The 22,136-nt window shown below is 40.3% G+C and overlaps 1 protein-coding gene across 2 annotated transcripts in view; it reads right to left on the bottom strand.

The window, feature by feature from the left end:
• LOC145774255 (uncharacterized) overlaps nt 1-22,136 on the bottom strand; it is a 56,943-nt gene that overhangs the window by 33,236 nt on the left and 1,571 nt on the right. The window contains exons 2-6 of one of the 2 annotated variants that reach the window (XM_082585445.1): nt 21,060-21,164; nt 3,805-3,898; nt 3,012-3,098; nt 1,060-1,327; nt 693-783 (exon numbers count right to left, since the gene is read on the bottom strand). In XM_082585445.1, the coding sequence (XP_082441571.1) occupies nt 693-783; nt 1,060-1,327; nt 3,012-3,098; nt 3,805-3,898; nt 21,060-21,164 (645 nt within the window). The remainder of the gene's footprint in view (nt 1-692; nt 784-1,059; nt 1,328-3,011; nt 3,099-3,804; nt 3,899-21,059; nt 21,165-22,136) is intronic. The other variant, XM_082585446.1, reaches the window with a different exon arrangement.

Genomic DNA, 22,136 nt, shown 5'->3' on the forward strand with positions numbered 1-22,136 from the left:
TACAAAATACGTAACAATAACCAAAACATAAATACGACTGAGTTTTAGCGCCTAACCTCGCAATAAAACAAAATTTTGTTTCGTTTATGGCACTTTTCACTTTGTCCATGCTGAAATTTACACTTGTTTCGGTTTTGTTTCGACAGTATACAAAAATAAAATGGTTCGGTTTTGAAAAGAAACCAAGACAAAAATATTATACGTCAGAACACAACAGACGTTAACTTTAAATGGAAAACTATTCAAAATAGTTTTGTTTTGAAACCTCTACATTGTCAAAGATACCTCTTTAAACTGTTTGTCTGCTAAAGAGCAATCCAAAATGTAGGTGAATGAAAATTACGTAAGAGATCACATATTATCCTCTTGAGTGTGAAATCTTGGATATCGATGGAAAAAGCCAATAACATGCTTGGTGATAGCAGGATGATTTTCACTCTTTCACAGAGTGATGTCGAAGACTGTACAAAATTTTTTGACCTATTTTTGTTAAAGATGTCCATCACTTTATCACTAACTTCTGCTTAGTCACTATCTTATCTCATGATCTCATGACAAATGTCGTACAGCTAAAGATAACGCATAAGTTCTTGACCGAAATTTAAAAAAAAAAATTATACCCCATTGGAACTAAGCAGTTAAAGCGTTATCGATTGCATGCATCTATAAAATTGTCAAGCATTGCCTCTTACTCGTGAAACTCCGCTTTCGTTCGTTGCCACTTTTCTTTGCAATTGAAGGTGCTGCCACACGTCTGTAGCGGGGTGCATTGACGAAGTAGACCTGCCACATAAAGTACGCAAAGTGAAATAAAATAAAACATTGAACTTATCCATCCACAAAGGTGATTTCAAAAATATCTGAAGAAAGCCCCACAAAGTAACAATCAATTGTGTCACTTATTCAAACATAAAATCTCATCTGAACCAATGCAGCAATGCAATTTGCAAATGTCCTTGTGTTTAAAGGAACGACTGCTACATGAGATTTCTTCTTAAGCATAATTTAGATTTGAAAATAATTTGAGGTTTGCAAACAACTGTAAACAAATAAACTCACCGAGATTGTGAGATAATATCTTTGGTAGTAGGCATGGTGTTTAGTACCTCCAGCTGATTTTCCATGTTGGAAACTTTGCGTTTCAAATCTTGCACGTTGCTATCAATGCCTGGACGTTCTCCCAACTCAGACTTAAGATATTTTAACTTTTCCTCCATATCTGAAACTTTTTTGTTTAACTTCTCTACTGATGGACTGAACCTCATTTGTGTTGATGGACGAGAGTCGGCCACACTTTGGCCATGATCGGAGTATTCTGAACCACGACCTGCAACAACAGGCACTCAACAAAACCACAATCCCATATCATCAACTTACAATGTCTGTACCGCTTTCCATCCCTGCTTTCTATTCACAAAAATAATAACAAACGTGAAAAAATAGATTCAAAAAAAGAGAAGAGATTGCCAGCTGTAGGCTACCTGAAACGAATTTTATTTTGGTAAAAAAGACATTTGTTAACCGACTTCGTTCCCGAGACGCTCGAAAAGCACAGGATGGGATTAAAAGCCCGCATTGATTAATGGCCAATAACTCAACTGCTGAATAGTGCACATTTGCGAAAACTGACTCGCACATGATCGAATGCAGTACTTACGTTTTTGTAATCTTGTATTTTCAAAACAAATGCGCAGTTTTTGTATTGAATTCTAGTTAAATACGTTACAAAAAAAACAAAAAAAAAACTATAAAAACACAAATTTTGTTAAGATGTGGTCATTTTATGATCGATATTTTTCAATATCTCTGGAAATTTTTTTCTAAAAAATAGTTTTTTAACACTCTAAAACCCAGGCCTTCCCTATCACAAATGCATTGCGTGCACAAACCAACAAATGTGTGGAAGATCTGTATCTCGGCCGGCTAACACTAACTTCATCTGCTATTGTGACAACAATGTCTGTGTCCATGTAAAGCTGGCGTGGGCAACCTTTTTCGCATTACAGACCGGTTTGAGGCTGGTATTATTTTGCAGACCGGCCATCAATAAAACACACATGTTTGGTGCATGCACATTGCACAATTGCACATAGTGTACTGTATATTAAAACTCATTCAGTCACCGCACCGCTGAATGCCCTGCGCTTGTTTTGTTAAATTTCAGTATCACGTTTATGATTGAACTGACTATAGTGTGAAAATAAATTCCTTTGTACTCATGAAAAATAAGCTTTTTATCAAAATTCTTTCTGTGTAGTATTTCAAAACTGGAGTAGGGCGGGCTTTTTTGTCCCGTCCAGTGGCAGATACAGCAGTCAAATCTTTAATTATAAAAAAAAAAACATGGTAAAAGCGCACGGAATTGAAATTTTCTACACTTTCTGTGTTTAAAGAGTATGCTTTGGATCGTGATAGTGCAGCTGTCAAGTTATTTACACAGATGGATGAACGCAGACCACATATGATTGCTATCAGTGGCAGATCCAGAGAACAATTGGGTCAACCGTCCCCTTAAAACAATTAGAAAATTAACAGACAAAAATCCACAGAAAATTAACTTTATTCACAGACTATTGGCAAGGTTGGATTAATGCTTGTTGAAAATGCCCCTTCCAGTCTCCACCTTGTTGCTTGTTGCATCTGCGCCTGGTTGCTATCCTTGACCATTAGTGATCAAGCTTTGGAAAAGAGGATGAAAACGATTGCTTATTGGATTCAATTTGAGAAAAACGGAAAAATTCTTTTTTTTTTTGCATTTTTGCATCGTGGAAAAGAATCAACTTGTGGTTTACTACGCATGTCATTGGCCTTGAGCCAATAAACGTATCAGGTATTTTCAAAGATATCACCAAAACACAATAAACACCTTTCCTACTTGGCATTCAATAGTGAACAAAGAAGTTGAAAAAAAAAGAGTAAAAAAGCTATGGAAAATGATGGTATGACCTTTTCGTGATACCCTTGAAGTTATTCAGTTCTAAACAATAACTTTGGAAACAAAGGTGGCCCACTTTTGGCTGAAGTGCTCCTTCCTTCCTGATCTTTTTCTTCGTCAAAATCTTGAGACGTCCCAATGATCACATTTGAAGGCAGATGATCTAATTTGAAAAAGTAAAATCAAACATTAGAACTCTTTATTTTTTTCAAATACAGTACTGTATATTCACTTTTGCTAAAAAGGGCGGTTTACGTTTGAAACGAAGGGTCAGAGAAGTTATCTTAAGCAAGGGTTGAGGCTTGAGAACAACCCACAAGCAGGTTTAAAATATTGTTAACAAACAGGTATATGACGATACATAGTTTATTTTATACTTGCAACTAGAAGCAATATGTATGATCAAGCAAATATGTCTCTTATTTCCTAAAAACCCTACTAATCTATTTCATCCATGGAGGCCTGGAGGGTCTTTTCAAACTTTTGAATCAAATAGAATAAATAAATTGAATCCGTGAGAATAAATTGAAGCTTACTTGTGTCACAAAACATGTACCGTAGGCTATTAAATTGTAACTGAGCATAGTGGTGGGTTGACGGATATTTGAACATAGCCTATTTTTTTTTTCTTGATTATAGGTACTAATATATATGTTGCAAACCACAGTAAGGCAAATTTAAGTTAATCTGTTGGTGTCAAATCTACAAGCAACCATTCTTGGTTCAGTTTGATGGTCAAAATTCACACTAAATAAAGCAAAGTTTATATAAATGTAACTATTTTTTTCTAAACTTCTATGAACATGTCAAGCTTGCACGTTAAACCTTTCGAATGGATGTTTTGTAGGCTATATAGACTAATTAATTACCTGTTAGAACTTCTGTCGTAGTATTCTGCAATTGCAGCTGCTGCAGCATAGCATGGAGTAACGTGTAGAGTGTGTTGAAGTTTACAGCTCCAACCTACAAATTCAAAAGCAGTGAGTCTGCACCAGGGGTGCATTCCTAAAATTTTTTTTGGGGGGGCTCTAACACTTAGCTGTGTTGTTATAGACAAAGTATGTATAAGTAATCGGTGTAGGTTAGCCAACAATGTTTACCTTTTTTAAAAGGAAACACTGTTCAGTATGTTTTTACTTCTGAACATCATGTCGAAAAACAACCCATGCTAAAACATAGCTTGAAGTACAGAAAAAGGTAGAAGCAACAAAATGTGAAAGCGTGGTTGAATCCGATATAAAATTATAAGTTTGAAATTTGGCTTGGTTGCTACACTGCAATCTCCTTTGCTTTTTTTTACTGAGTAGGCCTACACTTGAAACTCGATTTGCATGAGCTAATTCCAATCTCTTAACTCAATTGTAAACTTATTTGTATGAGCCAATCCTAAGCACACTTGCAAAAACATTGACTGCAATAGGAAAGTAAGGAAATGCAATTCTTGAAATGAGCGCTTGTGGTTGCAGATTTGCTATATAAGAACCAATAAGCTGCCAATGTGACAGTTACACTAAAATCTCATTTAGTTATTAACAAACAGTTTAAAAAACTCCAACTACAGCAAAAGCATATTCCAAGTTGGTGCAAACGAGATTACACAAAACAAACAGCCTGTCTGCCAGGTCTTTGGTTTTATGGGCTAAGTTTAAAGCACCACGACAGTCCTTGATTTTAGCCAGCAAACAGTTTTTGCGAAGATCTGAGTTCATTCAATGGCAGCTTAGAATGCTTAACTTGAACATCCACAGCCGACCGATGAGTCTGCAACCACTTCTGAGTTGCCGCAGTGCCATTCCATAAATGAGGAGGTGGTCCATTGATGCTGATGAACAACAATGCTGAAACAAGTGATATGGTCAGCCGTGATCGTAGCTGTGTGATGACCAAGTTCATTTGTGAAAATCCACGTTCGGCTTCAGCAGAACTTATAGCAATCATGTTTAGTACTATACGTTCTTGAGCAACTTTATCGTATCTGGTATATGACAAGGATTGTCAACATACAATCGAAAATCGGAAATAGGAGTGATGACATGAAATCTCTCCTCTATTTTTCGTAATTTCTGCTCCCCTTCTTGCCATGGAACTTCGACTGCAGCAGGCCATAACTCTGGTACAATAATTCCCAAGCTCTTCACAGAATTTTCATTGTTGGTGTCCACCATCCTGCTTCCAATGTTCTCAACCAAAGCTTGAATAAACTGATTACGATCAAAAGAAGGGTAGGCTAGTCTCTACGTCGAGCTTTGAACTGGTCCAATGTTGTGCCTTTAAAGGAGTAAGTTAGTTTTTTGTACTTCCGGGACTCAAGTTAACAACTTCATCAAACGAATACTTTCCTTCTTGAATAGCTTTTTTTATTTGAAGTAGAGAATTAACAGTCCATTGACATGACGATTAGCTACTACGAAGTTGATATTCCCAGTCTGGAGAGTTTCTGACAAAAGTGATAATTGGCGATTGCTATCAACTTATGTTCGTGTTTTTTTGCAGTTCTGTTGTGAGAAAGCTGTTAAAGTGTTACTTGTTCAGTCGAGAAGTTGTTGTTCAGCCAGAAAAGCTGAAAAATGGAAGCTTGAACGAGCCTCCCCTGAGCCCCCCCTACATCAAGCCTTTTCGTTTTTCGGGGGGCTGGGCCCCCCCGAGCCCCCCCAGGAATGCAACCCTGGTCTGCACTCTGCAACGATACAAAACTTTGCATTTGCAAAAACATTACATTTAATGTATATTGGCAAATTCAATCCACAACACTTTTCATTAGGCTGTCATTCATTACTACACGTGTACTTCTCTGTGTTTTTGTTTTATTTTTTGCTATTTGTTTTTGGGTTTTGTGGCCGTGCTAACTACTGATATATAGCCTACTACATAATTTTTCATTCAGGCACGTTTTAAACCTTTCAAGGTTTTGCCACCTTTTTCCGTTCGTTAACGTGCTGGTAGGTTTATATCGATTTTTGTAGTTAGTATCTGGTCACAGCGGTAAACCATAATTTCTTCGTGGGAAAATTGTAACTTAAAGTTCCCGGATCCTTTCGTCTGCATATAATGACCGAAGAAACACACACTTGAACTTCTTTTCAAACAGTGTATTTCTGTAAAAATTAGCCCACGGCTACCAAAAACGAGGGGGTGCAACGCGTACACCACTGAAAACTGTCACTACAGAACAGATTACTTGGATAAAAGACGGAACCTTTGTCCAGCTAGCAAGCACTAAGCCAACAGTTAAAAGTGCGGCCAACTTTCAAACAATCATTTTACGAATGACCAGAATAGATAGCAATATCTCAAATTCACGTATGCAGTACTGTGACGCAATAATGAAAGACAATTATGAAGTCATTCCAACAGGTGTTTAAAGCTGATGTAATATTTCCTGTTTAAACAGGCCCAAACAAGTCCAAACAAGTTTGACACAAGTCTATGAACGATGGTGCAATTTTGGCACATTTTCTAGCAACTTCCATGACGTAATATTCAGTAGACTTGAACGGTTTTATATGACGTTTGATTTGTACAGAGATTGGCCGTAACATAGCGGCCCCTAGTTATGACAGTCTAACATGGCATAACTAAAAAAGAATTGAAGGACAATCGTGAGCCAATGAATAAAACACACGATACACAAATTTTTTGAATCACTCACGTTTAAGTTAATACGCAAATACAAAGGGCATGCAAAGAATGAACAGCAATAAGAATAAACACGACGATACATGAAATTGGTACCATAGGTACACGCTAAATGACGCTATATACAATAGTTGCGATAATAACCGACTGTTCCGGGCTCAGACAAGTATCGGCCACCGCAGACAAAACCAGGCTCAAACCCTAACACTTAGGTGTTCTTTACGGGGGCGAGGCACGAAATATCCCTCAACACGTAGTCTACTTTCACTTTCCCCGTACTCTCATCATAGTTGCAGACGGCAACTTTGGCTCTACGAACCACAGGCTTCCCTTTCCTAATTTGTGGAACTACCTCATGCACCCTCCCAAGTTGATACTTCCCACGTTTACCAATGTCTTGGAGAGAACCTACCACTACGAGTTGACCAGGCTCCAAATTCTCGGCCATTTTTAGCCATTTTTTCCGGCCCTGAAGACCTGGCAAGTAAAAATCGATCCATTTATTCCAAAACTGCTGAGAAAGTGACAAATTGAACCGATAATCCCTTCTTAATTGGTCACGATCATGTGGTTGCCCAACAGCACAGTATGGGTCTAAGTATGGGGTCAAAAGTGAGGCAGGGGTGATGACAGTAAAATCCCTAGGGTCGTCACTCAAAGGTACCAAAGGGCGTTCGTTCACGATCCGAACGGCACTGCCTGTGTACGTAAGCAGTTCAATAAAATTGGGCTTACGAATTGAAGAGTCCAAAATGTGAAAAAAGTACTTGGTCATATCGGCCACGAGACCAAATCCACCAAGCCGAAATCTTGCCAAGACATCTACAAGAGGGTTTAACAAGTCAGGACCCGAAAACATTACATCATTAACACAAGTTCCTCGAAATTCAGACTTGCCATCGTAAACAATGCGCTTTTTTAATTGTGACGTCACAAAGTATGGTAAATACCATTCAAATCCCTTGACATTTCCTGCTTCACCCGCGCGCTCAATATAGCCATTAGATTTAAGATCTTTCATGGTGTCAGTAAGGAAATCACGAAGTTCAGGTTGTTTTAAAGCTTTCTTTCTTAAAGCAGCAGCTCTATCTGACGCCAACACAAAATTGTTAGGTAGATCAATATCTTCCTTCAACGGAACAGGTATCTCAAATCGACCATCTTTCAACTCAATATTCGGTTCGACAAGTTCTCTAGCCAAAATATCATTGCGAGACAATTCACAGGTTTCATTTTGCAAAGTCAAATCCTGAATGACTTTATTCAGGTCTGCTATTTCCATATCACGAGACTCAATTTTACGCTGAAAGCCAGAGATGACATCCGACTCTGAAGACGTCTGCACTCTGCACACTTTAGCAACGCTTTCAACTAAGGGTGACTTACCACCACAAGCCAACCAACCGAGAGGAGTGAGTAAAGCATGCGGTTCACTGCGATTTTCACCAACACGTTCTTCTTTTGCCCACATCAAATAAGCGTTGTCGTTTCCAATCAGTACATCTACAGTACTACAATGATTCAAATGAAACATATTCACGTCATGAAAATGACGGAAACTACTTAAATCCTGTTTATGGGGTAAAGTTTTAACATCGTCAGCCCAAGCTGGGTTAACCACCGAGGTTATATCACAAAACAGTTCATCAGTCTCTAACGACTGGATGTTGAGTTTAACAAGGTCAGCACAAGTAGGTTTCTGACCAGCCAGAGTATCCATTTTAAACGACGCTTTATCATACGGTTTAAGACCAAGTTCGCACACCAAGTCACTCGAAACAAAAGTCAACTGCGAACCAGGATCATGCTGACAATACACCAACTTCGATTTGCCAGTCATTGGATTCAAAACACGAGCAGCAGTAACGCGGTTAAAGGCTGCTTTAACATTTCCAATCTTAACATTACGCACAGGAACTCTGGCACCAGCCTCATCTTTATCGACCAAATCCAGAGAATCACGTGACGTCACATAAAAATCATGCAGAAGAAAATAGTGTTTCCTATCGTTGTTAGGCCCACACTGACGACAGTTGTTTGCATGATTACAGTCCTTAACCATATGCTGGCGCAAACAGTTCAAGCATTTTCCAGCTTTCACAATGACATCTCTCCGACCTTTAGGTGTCAAGCGCAAAAATTCTTTACAATTAGACAAAAAATGATATTCAACTTGACCACGTGACGAACAACAAAAACATGCCGGTATGTCACTACGTCTGGCCACACTGCCGCGCGGTGCGCCAACAGCAGTCGAGTACTGCGAACTCCCTGAAATCACATTATCATGGGGTTTTACCGACGTCTGCCTAACCGGACATGAAGGCAATTTTCCTTTGCCAAACTTTTTAAATTGCTGCGACTCACCAGAATCGCCCATTAGCATAATGCTAAAATCAGTCGACTTGCGCGTTTCCTCTCGTACTACAAATTCAAACAAACTCTGAAAGGTAGGTTCCTCAGTGCTACCATACTGATCACCTAAAAAGTCAAGATAACGCTGCTTAGCGTCAAACGGGAGTCGCTTAGCCAAATCCAAAACAAAACGTCCTTCTAATTTATCACGCTGACCATAAGCTTTCGCGTAAAGCAAACACTGCGACAATTCATCTTTAAACTCTTTCAAATCACTGGAAGAGATAGAAGTCAATTTGCTACCATAGCGATACTTTCTAATTTCTGGTTCTGCGAAAAGACCTCCACGAACTCCAAAACGTTGGGACAAGCGAGCTAATGACATTTCTATCCTGTCTTCCTCTGACAAGCCAGGAGTGTCGGAAACCAAATTAGCAATCGTTTGTGCAGCTGTTCTAACACAAGCTGCTTGCAACAAAGTCAAACGAGTTCCCTTAAAGGGCGAAGCTGCCATCAAGGCCATAACACGATTTTTAAAGAAGACAAATGGCATATTATTACCATCGTAACCAATCAAGGCCGCCTTATCGAAGAACGTCCTACTATTTTGGTATTCAAAAAAGCAATCCTGCTGTTGAGAACTCGATTTAGCGGGAGAAGACAAGCTATATCCCTTAAGGGGCTGAGTGGGCTCAGTCACATGCACAGCCCGATCACGATCCTCACACACGTTAAAATCAGGAGACGCGATACGCCTCTCACAACCACCCAAATTACGTGTAGCTGGGCGATCAAAAACTAGCGGCGCTGAAAACTGTGAAGGGGGCAAAGCATTACTGCTAATGGCGGCCCCGTGACCTGTACGCTCTGGGGGAGGAGTTCGGTTGTAATTTGCAGACCTTGGCTCTACAGCCTTCGGAAGACCCTTAGCCGTGGCCCCGAGACCTCCTGAAACAGCTGGAAAACATGTGGATTGTACAGGTCCACTTACGGATTGAACAGGCGTGTGGAAAAGGTTAGGTAAATTAAACTGCGATTGATGTTCACTTCTGGAATGCCTAGAAGAGCCTTTCCTAGAGCTACGCCGGGAGCCCAACTCAGTACGATATTCAGCTAAAACTGCCTCTTTACGTTGTTCGGCCCTCAACTGAGCGTCTTTGAGTGCGAACTCAGCAGCTCTAGCTTCGGCTTTCGCGGCGGCCTCAGCAGCTCTCGCTTCGGCCTCAGCTCTCGCGGCAGCCTCAGCTCGTATGGCCTCAGCTCTTGCGATGGCCTCAGCAGCTCTTGCTTCGGCCTCAGCTTGGATCTTTAGCTCCTCTCGTCTTAACTGTAGGTTAATTTGTGCAACTATTCGTGACGAGCTCTCAGACATCCTAGTGCTTACATTTGAGGCGCTATCCTCAGGATGTATGTCAGCATCCAACCTATCTGACAACTCACTTTCTTTTTGTTCGAAGTTATTTTTTAACGAGTTAAATTCGGGATCTACCCTATCACGAAGTTCTGCTAAGATTGCAGAGTTAAAAATTTTACTCAAGAGAGCATGGAAATGCCGTAATTCCTCTTCTAAAGTAGATAAGTTAGATCGAAAAATTAACAGTTCCTGCTTATCACTCAAAGAACCTAGGGCTACAGAAAGTTTCCCAATTTGAGTCAAAATATCCCGTCTAAGATGCCGGGCCTCTCGAACTGACTTAGCCTCATCGTTAATGGGTCCCTCCCCAGAATGGCCTGCCCGACCGCAAAGAACATCATTAGGCTTAAACTCAGTCGAGTCGACGGCGGTCGAGTCCCTGTCACCACCGAGTGTAGACATATTAAATGTTGGGGCTAAATTTAACAATTAAAAAATTAAGTTACACAAACACACAAAATTACAGTAGTTATAAAAAACTTAACTGCAAAGACCGTAAAAATACAAAAAAGAATTTAAATGCACGATACCGTAGCTGTACGAGTATGTGAAGTCCAAACGTCCACAAAACTTGCTTGGATTCTTCCACTTGAATCTTCAAGCACAGATGGATTGCCTTTAATCTTCTTTCTTGCCAATAAATGTCAAAGTTATTTTTCTTCTGTACCAAACTGAGAAGAAATGTCTTTACTTTTTAGCTTAAAGTTCTTCAGTTGCCTACCGAGAAGAAATGTCTTTAATTTTCTTTGCTTTAGACTACCAACCAATAAGATCTTCTTTTATTATTTCTTTGCTTCTAAGTGCTTCTTAGCCTACCAACTACAAACTTCGTCTTTTATTTTTTATGTGCTTCTAGTGCTTCTTGGCCTACCAGCTAACAAGCGACGTCTTTTATTTTTTATGGTCACAGCGGTAAACCATAATTTCTTCGTGGGAAAATTGTAACTTAAAGTTCCCGGATCCTTTCGTCTGCATATAATGACCGAAGAAACACACACTTGAACTTCTTTTCAAACAGTGTATTTCTGTAAAAATTAGCCCACGGCTACCAAAAACGAGGGGGTGCAACGCGTACACCACTGAAAACTGTCACTACAGAACAGATTACTTGGATAAAAGACGGAACCTTTGTCCAGCTAGCAAGCACTAAGCCAACAGTTAAAAGTGCGGCCAACTTTCAAACAATCATTTTACGAATGACCAGAATAGATAGCAATATCTCAAATTCACGTATGCAGTACTGTGACGCAATAATGAAAGACAATTATGAAGTCATTCCAACAGGTGTTTAAAGCTGATGTAATATTTCCTGTTTAAACAGGCCCAAACAAGTCCAAACAAGTTTGACACAAGTCTATGAACGATGGTGCAATTTTGGCACATTTTCTAGCAACTTCCATGACGTAATATTCAGTAGACTTGAACGGTTTTATATGACGTTTGATTTGTACAGAGATTGGCCGTAACAGTATCTTTTTCGTCCCGGACGCGTTAATGACGAAAAATAAAATGATTGATTGATTGATTGATATTGAAATGCGGTGTTCGAAAGAACTACTTCAAACCTTTATTAGTTTATTGTTCCAGACGGTTGTTCGCCTGGTCAAACGTCATGTAGAAACCGTTCGGGTTTACTGAATATTACGTCATGGAAATTCCTAAAACATGAGCCAAAATTGCACCATCGTCCGTAAGACTCGTGTCAATCCTGTTGAAACCGGTTTAAACATGAAATGTTGCGTCGCCTTTGAGTTATCACAAATTTTTCTGATTCATTCTCGAAGTTGTTTGTTGGAAGTCGGTCGCACATTTAACTGGTTTATTTGGTGCTTGCTAGCTGGACAAATTCTCCGTCTTTTATCCAAGTAATCTGTATCGTAGTGACAGTTTTAGAGGTGTAGGCATTGCATACCCATTTCGATAGCCGCGGGCTAATTTTACAGAAATACACTGTTTGAAAAGAAGTTCAAGTGTGTGTTTCTTCGGTCATTATATACAGACGAACGGATTCGGGAACTTTATGTTAAAATTTTCCCACGAAGAGATTATGGTTTACCGCTGTGACCATAAAAAATAAAAGACGATTTTTGTTAGCTGGTGGGCCAAGAAGCACTTGAAGGCATAAAAATAAACGACGTGTTTGTTGTCAGCTAGTGCAGAAGAACTAATTAGAAGTACAAGAAATAATAAAAAGAAGATTTGTTGGTCGGTAGTCTACACTCTTACAGAAGCAAAGAAAAGTAAAGACATTTCTTCTCAGTTTGGTACTGAAGAAAAATAACTTTGACAATCATTTGGCAAGAAAGAAGATTAAAAGACAATCCATCTGTGCTTGTAGATTCAAGTGGAAGAATCCAAGCAAGTTTGTGGACTTTAGGACTTCATACTCGTACAGCTACGGTATCGTGCATTTAAATTCTTTTTTGTATTTTTTACGGTCTTTGCAGTTAAGTTTTTTATAACTACTGTAGCCTAATAAATTTGTGTGTTTGTGTAACTTAATTTTTTTAATTGTTAAATTTAGCCCCAACATTTAATATGTCTACACTCGGTGGCGACAAGGACTCGACCGCCGTAGACTCGACTGAGTTTAAGCCTGATGATGTTCTTTGCGGTCGGGCAGGCCATTCTGGGGAGGGACCCATTAACGATGAGGCTAAGTCAGTTCGAGAGGCCCGGCATCTTAGACGGGATATTTTGACTCAAATTGGGAAACTTTCTGTAGCCCTAGGTTCTTTGAGTGATAAGCAGGAACTGTTAATTTTTAGATCTAAGTTATCTACTTTAGAAGAGGAATTACGGCATTTCCATGCTCTTTTGACTAAAATCTTTAACTCTGCAATCTTGGCAGAACTTCGTGATAGGGTAGATCCCGAATTTAACTCGTTAAAAAATAACTTTGAACAAAAAGAAAGTGAGTTCTCAGATATGTTGGATGCTGACATACATCCTGAGGATAGCGCCTCAAATGTAAGCACTAGGATGTCTAGGACTTCGTCTCGGATAGTGGCACAAATTAACCTGCAGCTAAGACGAGAGGAGCTCCAGATACAAGCTGAGGCCGAAGCGAGAGCTGCTGAGGCTGCCGCGAGAGCTGAGGCCATTCGAGCTGAGGCTGCCGCGAGAGCTGAGGCCATTCGAGCTGAGGCTGCCGCGAGAGCTGAGGCCGAAGCGAGAGCAGCTGAGGCCGCCGCGAGAGCCGAAGCGAGAGCTGCTGAGTTCGCACTCAAAGACGCTCAGTTGAGGGCTGAACAACGTAAAGAGGTAGTTTTAGCTGAATATCGATCAGAGGCGGGCTCCCGGCGTAGCTCTAAGAAGAGCTCTTCTAGGCATTCCAGAAATGAACATCAATCGCAGTTTAATTTACATAACCTTTTCCAAACGCCCGTTCAACCTGTGAGTAGACCAGGGCAATCCACACGTTTTCCAGCTGTTTCAGGAGGTCTCGGGGCCGCGGCTAAGGGTCTTCCGAATGCTGTAGAGCCAAGGTCTGCGAATTACAACCGAACTCCTCCCCCAGAGCGTACAGGTCACGGGGTCGCCATTAGTAGTAATGCTTTGCCCCCTTCACAGTTTTCTGCGCCGCTAGGTTTTGATCGCCCAGCTACACGTAATTTGGGTGGTTGTGAGAGGCGTATTGCGTCTCCTGATTTTAACGTGTGTGAGGATCGTGGTCGGGCTGTGCATGTGACTGAGCCCACTCAGCCCCTTAAGGGATATAGCTTGTCTTCTCCCGCTAAATCGAGTTCTCAACAGCAGGATTGCTTTTTTGAATACCAAAATAGTAGGACGTTTTTCGATAAGGCGGCCTTGATTGGTTACGATGGTAATAATATGCCATTTATCTTCTTTAAAAATCGTGTTACGGCCTTAATGGCAGCTTCGCCCTTTAAGGGGACTCGTTTAACTTTGTTACAAGCAGCTTGTGTTAGAACAGCTGCGCAAACGATTGCTAATTTGGTTTCTGACACCCCTGGCTTGTCAGAGGAAGACAGGATAGAAATGTCGTTAGCTCGCTTGTCCCAGCGTTTTGGGGTTCGTGGAGGTCTTTTTGCAGAACCGGAAATTAGAAAGTATCGCTATGGTAGCAAATTGATTTCGACCTCTTCCAGTGATCTGAAAGAGTTTAAAGATGAATTATCGCAGTGTTTGCTTTACGCGAAAGCTTATGGTCAGCGTGAAAAATTGGAAGGACGTTTTGTTTTGGATTTGGCTAAGCGACTCCCGTTTGACGCTAAGCAGCGTTATCTTGACTTTTTAGGTGATCAGTATGGTGGCACTAATGAGCCTACTTTTCAGAGTTTGTTTGAATTTGTAGTACGGGAGGAAACGCGTAAGTCGACTGATTTTAGCATTATGCTAATGGGCGATTCTGGTGAGTCGCAGCAATTTAAAAAGTTTGGCAAAGGAAAATTGCCTTCATGTCCGGTTAGGCAGACGTCCGTAAAACCCCACGATGATGTGATGTCAGGGAGTTCGCAGTACTCGACTGTTGTTGGCGCACCGCGCGGTGGTGAAGCCAGACGTAAAAACCTACCGGCATGCATTTGTTGTTCGTCACGTGGTCAAGTTGAATATCATTTTTTGTCTAATTGTAAAGAATTTTTGCGCTTGACACCTAAAGATCGGAGAGATGTCATTGTGAAAGCTGGCAAATGCTTGAATTGTTTGCGCCAGCATATGGTTAGGGATTGCGTTCATGCAAATAACTGTCGTAAGTGTGGGCCTAACAACGATAGGAAACACTATTTTCTTCTGCATGATTTTTATGTGACGTCACGTGATTCTCTGGATTCGGTTGGGAAAGATGATGCTCGTGCCAGAGTTCCTGTGCGTAATGTTAAGATTGGAAATGTTAAAGCAGCCTTTAACCGCGTTACTGCTGCTCGTGTTTTGAATCCAATGACTGGCAAATCGAAGTTGGTGTATTGTCAGCATGATCCTGGTTCGCAGTTGACGTTTGTTTCGAGTGACTTGGTGTGTGAACTTGATCTTAAACCGTACGATAAAGCGTCGTTTAAAATGGATACCCTGGCTGGTCAGAAAGCTACTTGTGCTGACCTTGTCAAACTCAACATCCAGTCGTTAGAGACAGATGAACTGTTTTGTGATATAACCTCGGTGGTTAACCCAGCTTGGGCTGATGATGTTAAAACTTTACCGCATAAACAAGATTTAAATGGTTTCCGTCATTTTCATGACGTGAATATGTTTCATTTGAATGATTGTAGTACTGTAGATGTACTGATTGGCAACGACAACGCTTATTTGATGTGGGCAAAAGAAGAACGTGTTGGTGAAAATCGTAGTGAACCGCATGCTTTACTCACTCCTCTCGGTTGGTTGGCTTGTGGTGGTAAGTCACCCTTAGAGGAAAGCGTTGCTAAAGTGTGCAGAGTGCAGACGTCTTCAGAGTCGGATGTCATCTCTGGCTTTCAGCGTAAAATTGAGTCTCGTGATATGGAAATAGCAGACCTGAATAAAGTCATTCAGGATTTGACGTTGCAAAATGAAACCTGTGAATTGTCTCGCAATGATAAGTTGGCTAGAGAACTTGTTGAACCGAATATTGAGTTGTAAGATGGTCGATTTGAGATACCTGTTCCGTTGAAGGAAGATATTGATCTACCTAACAATTTTGTGTTGGCGTCAGATAGAGCTGCTGCTTTAAGAAAGAAAGCTTTAAAACAACCTGAACTTCGTGATTTCCTTACTGACACCATGAAAGATCTTAAATCAAATGGCTATATTGAGCGTACTGGTGAAGCAGGAAATGTCAAGGGATTTGAATGGTATTTACCGTACTTTGTTACGTCACAATTAAAAAAGCGCATTGTTTACGATGGCAAGTCTGAATTTCGAGGAACTTGTGTTAATGATGTAATGTTTTCGGGTCCTGACTTGTTAAACCCTCTGGTAGATGTCTTGGCTAGATTTCGGCTTGGTAGATTTGGTCTCATGGCTGATGTGACTAAATGCTTCTTTCAAATAAAGTTACCTGAGTCGCAAAGGGATTTGTTTCGTATATTGTGGTTTGAAGATGATGACCTTGAAAATGGTAGGATGGCACCATTTCGTTTTTGTGTACACCCTTGGGGAATAAAGAGTAGCCCGTATATCGCTTGCTTGGCTATAAAGAAAATGATCGAGCAGAATCCCAGCAGTGCTGGTGAATTGACTCTCTGCAATATTGCAAATAATATGTACATGGATGATTTTATATTTTCGGCTGATAGCTTAGAGGAAGCTCAGCAAATCACTCATGAATCAATTGCTTTGTTTGATAGCCGTGGGTTTAAACTTGGTAAGTGGAGTGCTAACAAGGAGGCTATGATTGTCTTGTCAAATTTGGATAATGAGATGCTTTCACCTTTGATTCGTGACATTGACTTTCAGACTGAAAATATGACTTTGCCATCAGCGAAGACATTGGGTTGTGTGTGGCAAACCGAGTCTGACGAGATGCGTATCGCATGTTCCTTAAAGCCCTTAGCTAAACACACGCGCCGAAGTATGCTCAGTCAGCTTGGACAAAATTTTGATCCGCTAGGCTTTGGAGCGTCATTTTTTCTAAAAGCACGCCTTATACTTCAGCAATTGGCGATAGACAAGTTTGATTGGGACACCGAGGTCCCTGATAGCTTTGTTAAAGAGTGGGAGTCGTGGCTTCGCTCTTTGGACCTGCTTAAGGATTTTTCGTTACCGAGATGGTATTTTGCAAACTCTGGTGTGTGCAGTCCGGATGATATTGTTTCATATCAATTGCATGGGTTTAGTGATGCTTCGAATCAAGCTTTCTCTTCTGTTGTTTACTTACGTAGACTGGTTAACGGAGTTCCGAGTGTGTCTTTCGTTCTGGGTAAATCTACCATTGTTGTAAAAAATCAGTTTTCTTGGCCGATAGCTAGGAAAGAGCTTGTTGCCGCTTTGAATACAGCAAGACTCGTGAAGCAGGCCTACGAGGCATTGAAGATGCCCGACTGCCTTAAGTATTTTTGGTGTGATTCTCGTACTGTGTTGCAGTGGGTTAAAAACCCTGATTTACGTTTGAATAAGTTTATTACGCGTCGAGTTGAGCATATTTTATTGTTGTCTGGAGCCCAGGATTGGCGTTTTTGCCCTACCGATATGAACCCAGCTGATGTTGGCACGAGGCCAAATCTTATTACAAAGAAAGAATTTCGAGAGTTGTGGTTAAATGGTTCTAGTCTTCTCTACCAGTGTGAGGAAATTCCATCTGTAGAAAATGCCACTCCAGTACCTGTCCATAGCCTATATCTTCGTGACGAAGAGGAGTCGCTTGACGTTGGACAGGGTGGTCTTCACAGATTGATCGAGGCCGCACCTTCTTTGTATGTTATGAAAAAGAGAATCGCTTATTTGGTTGCCTTTGTAGAATTTTTGTGCTGTAAAACGAGAAAGCGTAGCTTTGTGAAGCCAAAACTGGATGCATCTTATCTTAACAGTGCTTCAGAGTTGGCTGTGAAGTTTGTTCAGAAGAGCGTGTATGGCGATGTGGTACATTTAATGACCAAACGATCGCCGGATGCCCTTGAGGAAGTGATAAAGCGAGGTAGTGTTGGCGCTTCGCAACGTGAGAAGGAACGCTTGAAAGAATTACGTTCACTTAAAAAGTACAGACCTTGTGTAGATGACGCTGGTGTAATCCGCATTGAAGGGCGCTTAAGTAATTCTCCCGAGATCTCTCTTGAAGCAAAGCATCCGATTGTTTTGCTTTCGAAGCACCCCTTCAGTAGGCTTGTTGTACTGTCGCATCATAATGGAAATGCGCACTGTGGAGTACAGCACACTTTGTTGTCTACGCGACAGAAGTTTTGGATCGCTAATGGTAATGCCTCCGTGAAGAGGTATCTTAATGACTGTGGTGTATGTGCGATTGAGAAAGCACGGCCTATAAGGCAGCTCATGTCTGATTTACCTTTGTCTCGCACAACTGCGCATAGGAAACCCTTTTTTGATTGCGACTTAGACTATCTTGGACCTTTAACCTTTGTTGAAGGTAGAAGTCACAAAAAAGCTTGGGGACTCTTGTTCACATGTATGGCATCTCGCGCTATTCATGTTGAGCTGGTTACGTCATTGTCGCTGAGTGATTTCTTACTTGCCTTTACAAGGTTTACAGATTTACGTGGCAGGTTAATGCTATCTATTCCGACAATAGAAGTACCTTTCAGGCAGCATCTAAGAAGTTACCCGAGTTGATAGAATCAGCTGAATTTCACAACGCCCTGAGACAGAGAGAGATAAACTGGGAATTTATACCTCCGTATGCTCCGGCGCAAGGTGGCGCCTGGGAGGCAATGGTTAAACAATTTAAAATTGCATTTTTTCACATTTTGGACTCTTCAAGTCGTAAGCCCAATTTTATTGAACTGTTTACGTACACAGGCAGTGCCGTTCGGATCGTGAACGAACGCCCTTTGGTACCTTTGAGTGACGACCCTAGGGATTTTACTGTCATCACCCCTGCCTCACTTTTGACCCCATACTTAGACCCATACTGTGCTGTTGGGCAACCACATGATCGTGACCAATTAAGAAGGGATTATCGGTTCAATTTGTCACTTTCTCATCAGTTTTGGAGTAAATGGATCGATTTTTACTTGCCAGGTCTTCAGGGCCGGAAAAAATGGCTAAAAATGGCAGAGAATTTGGAGCCTGGTCAACTTGTAGTGGTAGGTTCTCTCCAGGACATTGGTAAACGTGGGAAGTATCAACTTGGGGGGGTGCATGAGGTAGTTCCACAAATTAGGAAAGGGAAGCCTGTGGTTCGTAGAGCTAAAGTTGCCGTCTGCAACTATGATGAGAGTACGGGGAAAGTGAAAGTAGACTATGTGTTGAGGGATATTTCGTGCCTCGCCCCCGTAAAGAACACCTAAGTGTTAGGGTTTGAGCCTGGTTTTGTCTGCGGTGGCCGACACTTGTCTGAGCCCAGAACAGTCGGTTATTATCGCAATCATTGTATATAGCATCATTTTTTGCGTGTACCTAATACCTATGGTACCAATTTCATGTATCGTCGTGTTTATTCTTATTGCTGTTCATTCTTTGCATGCCCTTTGTATTTGCGTATTAACTTAAACGTGAGTGATTCAAACAATTTGTGTATCATGTGTTTTTATTCATTGGCTCACAATTGTCGTCAATTCTTTTTTAGTTATGCCATGTCAGACTGTCATAACTAGGGGTCGCTATGTTCCAGACGGTTGTTCGCCTGGTCAAACGTCATGTAGAAACCGTTCGGGTCTACTGAATATTACGTCATGGAAATTCCTAAAACATGAGCCAAAATTGCACCATCGTCCGTAAGACTCGTGTCAATCCTGTTGAAACCGGTTTAAACATGAAATGTTGCGTCGCCTTTGAGTTATCACAAATTTTTCTGATTCATTCTCGAAGTTGTTTGTTGGAAGTCGGTCGCACATTTAACTGGTTTATTTGGTGCTTGCTAGCTGGACAAATTCTCCGTCTTTTATCCAAGTAATCTGTATCGTAGTGACAGTTTTGGAGGTGTAGGCATTGCATACCCATTTCGATAGCCGCGGGCTAATTTTACAGAAATACACTGTTTGAAAAGAAGTTCAAGTGTGTGTTTCTTCGGTCATTATATACAGACGAACGGATTCGGGAACTTTATGTTAAAATTTTCCCACGAAGAGATTATGGTTTACCGCTGTGACCATTTATGATGCAACGTCGTGTAAGTTATAAAGCAAAAACAAAGGTTTTAATAATAATAATTAGATTATATTAGATCAGTGTTTCTTAACCTTTTTAGCGCTCGTACCCTTTGAGCTTTCATGAAATTTTCTCGTACAATGGCCGACGGAAGCAAATAAAATTGTAATAATAGGAATTAAACTCAGTGTAGCCTATTTATAACTTACGTGTTGAATGTATGCATTAAAAACAGTCTTGTAAGTTCAACAAGATTTATCAGTCAATCTACAAATGGCTTTTTTGTTGCTGCTTTTTGTCAATGATTATATGTTGAAACGAGGTACTTTTTTTTAGATAGACACACGCATATTATCTCTTGGATCCAAACGATTGCCCGACTTAGTTTTGATGTTAACAAGAGTTAACCCAGTTTCACATGGGTAGGTTGTCGCAAAAAGCACAAGAATTTCTAAAGCTTTTTTTCTAACTGGGGAAATGTGTTGAGTTGTGCACACCAGAAGGCATCCAACTGCATTGGATCAAACTCCATTTTGCTTTTACTACTAGCTTTCATTTCAATAAGATAGTCTTTCATTGGTCATTATCATCCATAGAATGTAGGATGAAAATAAATGGGTCTTGCATCCATCCTTGAGAAGTAGAAACCTGTTACGCATTCTTCACACATATGCCTAAATAGCGTATAATTCCACACTGCATGTCGTACCCTCTGCTTTGGTGCTTCGTACCCCCAAGGGGTACACGACTACACGTACCCCTGGTTAAGAACCCCTGTATTAGATTATAATTAGATTATATTTTACAACAAGCCAACGTCCGAGGATGTTGAATCAATATGAAAAAAGGACTGATTTGACGGCTGAGTCACACCAATCAAGCCTGCTGAAGGAGTTTACCGGTTCAAGCGTAACTGACCTGGCAAGTTGAATTAATTATTACGATGTTTGTGTATCGGCTTTTTTGTAACTTATTTTTTAAGTAACTGTAAACCACCAGTGAGTTTGTTTGGTACCCTACTTCTGGTGTTCTCAATGATAAGTTCAACAGTTCTAGAAGCGATTTTTCCGTAGATGGACTAGATGAAGGGAACATCTCAGATGGGCTGGAGAATGAGACTGACATCTGGAGAAATAAAACAGGTATGCAAAAGAGATTTTATACAAAATAAAAAGTCACATACTATATATAACTTTGGTAGAGAGATACTTTTTGAAAACCATAGACAGATAATTAATCGATAACAGCTTTATAAGATTGAATTGCATAATTCAAAAATAATACATAAAATAAAATAGCTAGATAACTTCAAACGTTTTCGGCAAACTTTATGCCCTCGTCAGGAAAATACCTTAATTCATCTAAACAAAAACAAATATGGCTGCTACGTCACCTCCCATATTTGTTTTTGTTTAGATGAATTAAGGTATTTTCCTGACGAGGGCATAAAGTTTGCCGAAAACGTTTGAAGTTATCTAGCTATTTTATTTTATGTATTATTTTTTGAATTATGCAAATCAATCTTATAAAGCTGTTATCGATTATCTGTCTATACTATATATAAGCATGTAGATATAAATTAGAATAGATTTGTCAAGTTTAACCCTCTGTCTACCGAAAAAAATATATACAAGTTTTACCGTTGGGGTCCATTGGACCCCAATTTTTCCAAGTACTTGTTTTGGACAAAAAAAATCAGCTCCGATGATGAAATTAAAGCTCAATAGGAAAGGACGTAACAGACTTCAAAAATCATAACTTATAAACACTGTAGAAAAACCAAGAGTACTAGAAATTTAACAAACAATTTATACAGTTGCCGATGCACAAACCAAACTGATACGGAATTGATCTATTCTTGAGCACTGGTCAAAGTATTGAGAGATTTGGCATTTGGATTTGGCTCAAAAACGCATATTAGGCCTACATATTAGGTCACAAGAAATATTGTGAGTTTATATATTATCGCATTCATTGCAAATGAATTGCGAATGTTCTTGGCAAACGTTGAGTTTGCAAGTAGTACAGAATTGTCTGTATTTTTGACTTTGTGTCTTTCCTAAAAATAGCATCATAGCCTTCTTTGATTTTGGCGTC

Source organism: Aplidium turbinatum, chromosome 7, assembly GCF_918807975.1.
Source record: "Aplidium turbinatum chromosome 7, kaAplTurb1.1, whole genome shotgun sequence".
NCBI classification, from domain to species: Eukaryota; Metazoa; Chordata; class Ascidiacea; order Aplousobranchia; family Polyclinidae; genus Aplidium; species Aplidium turbinatum.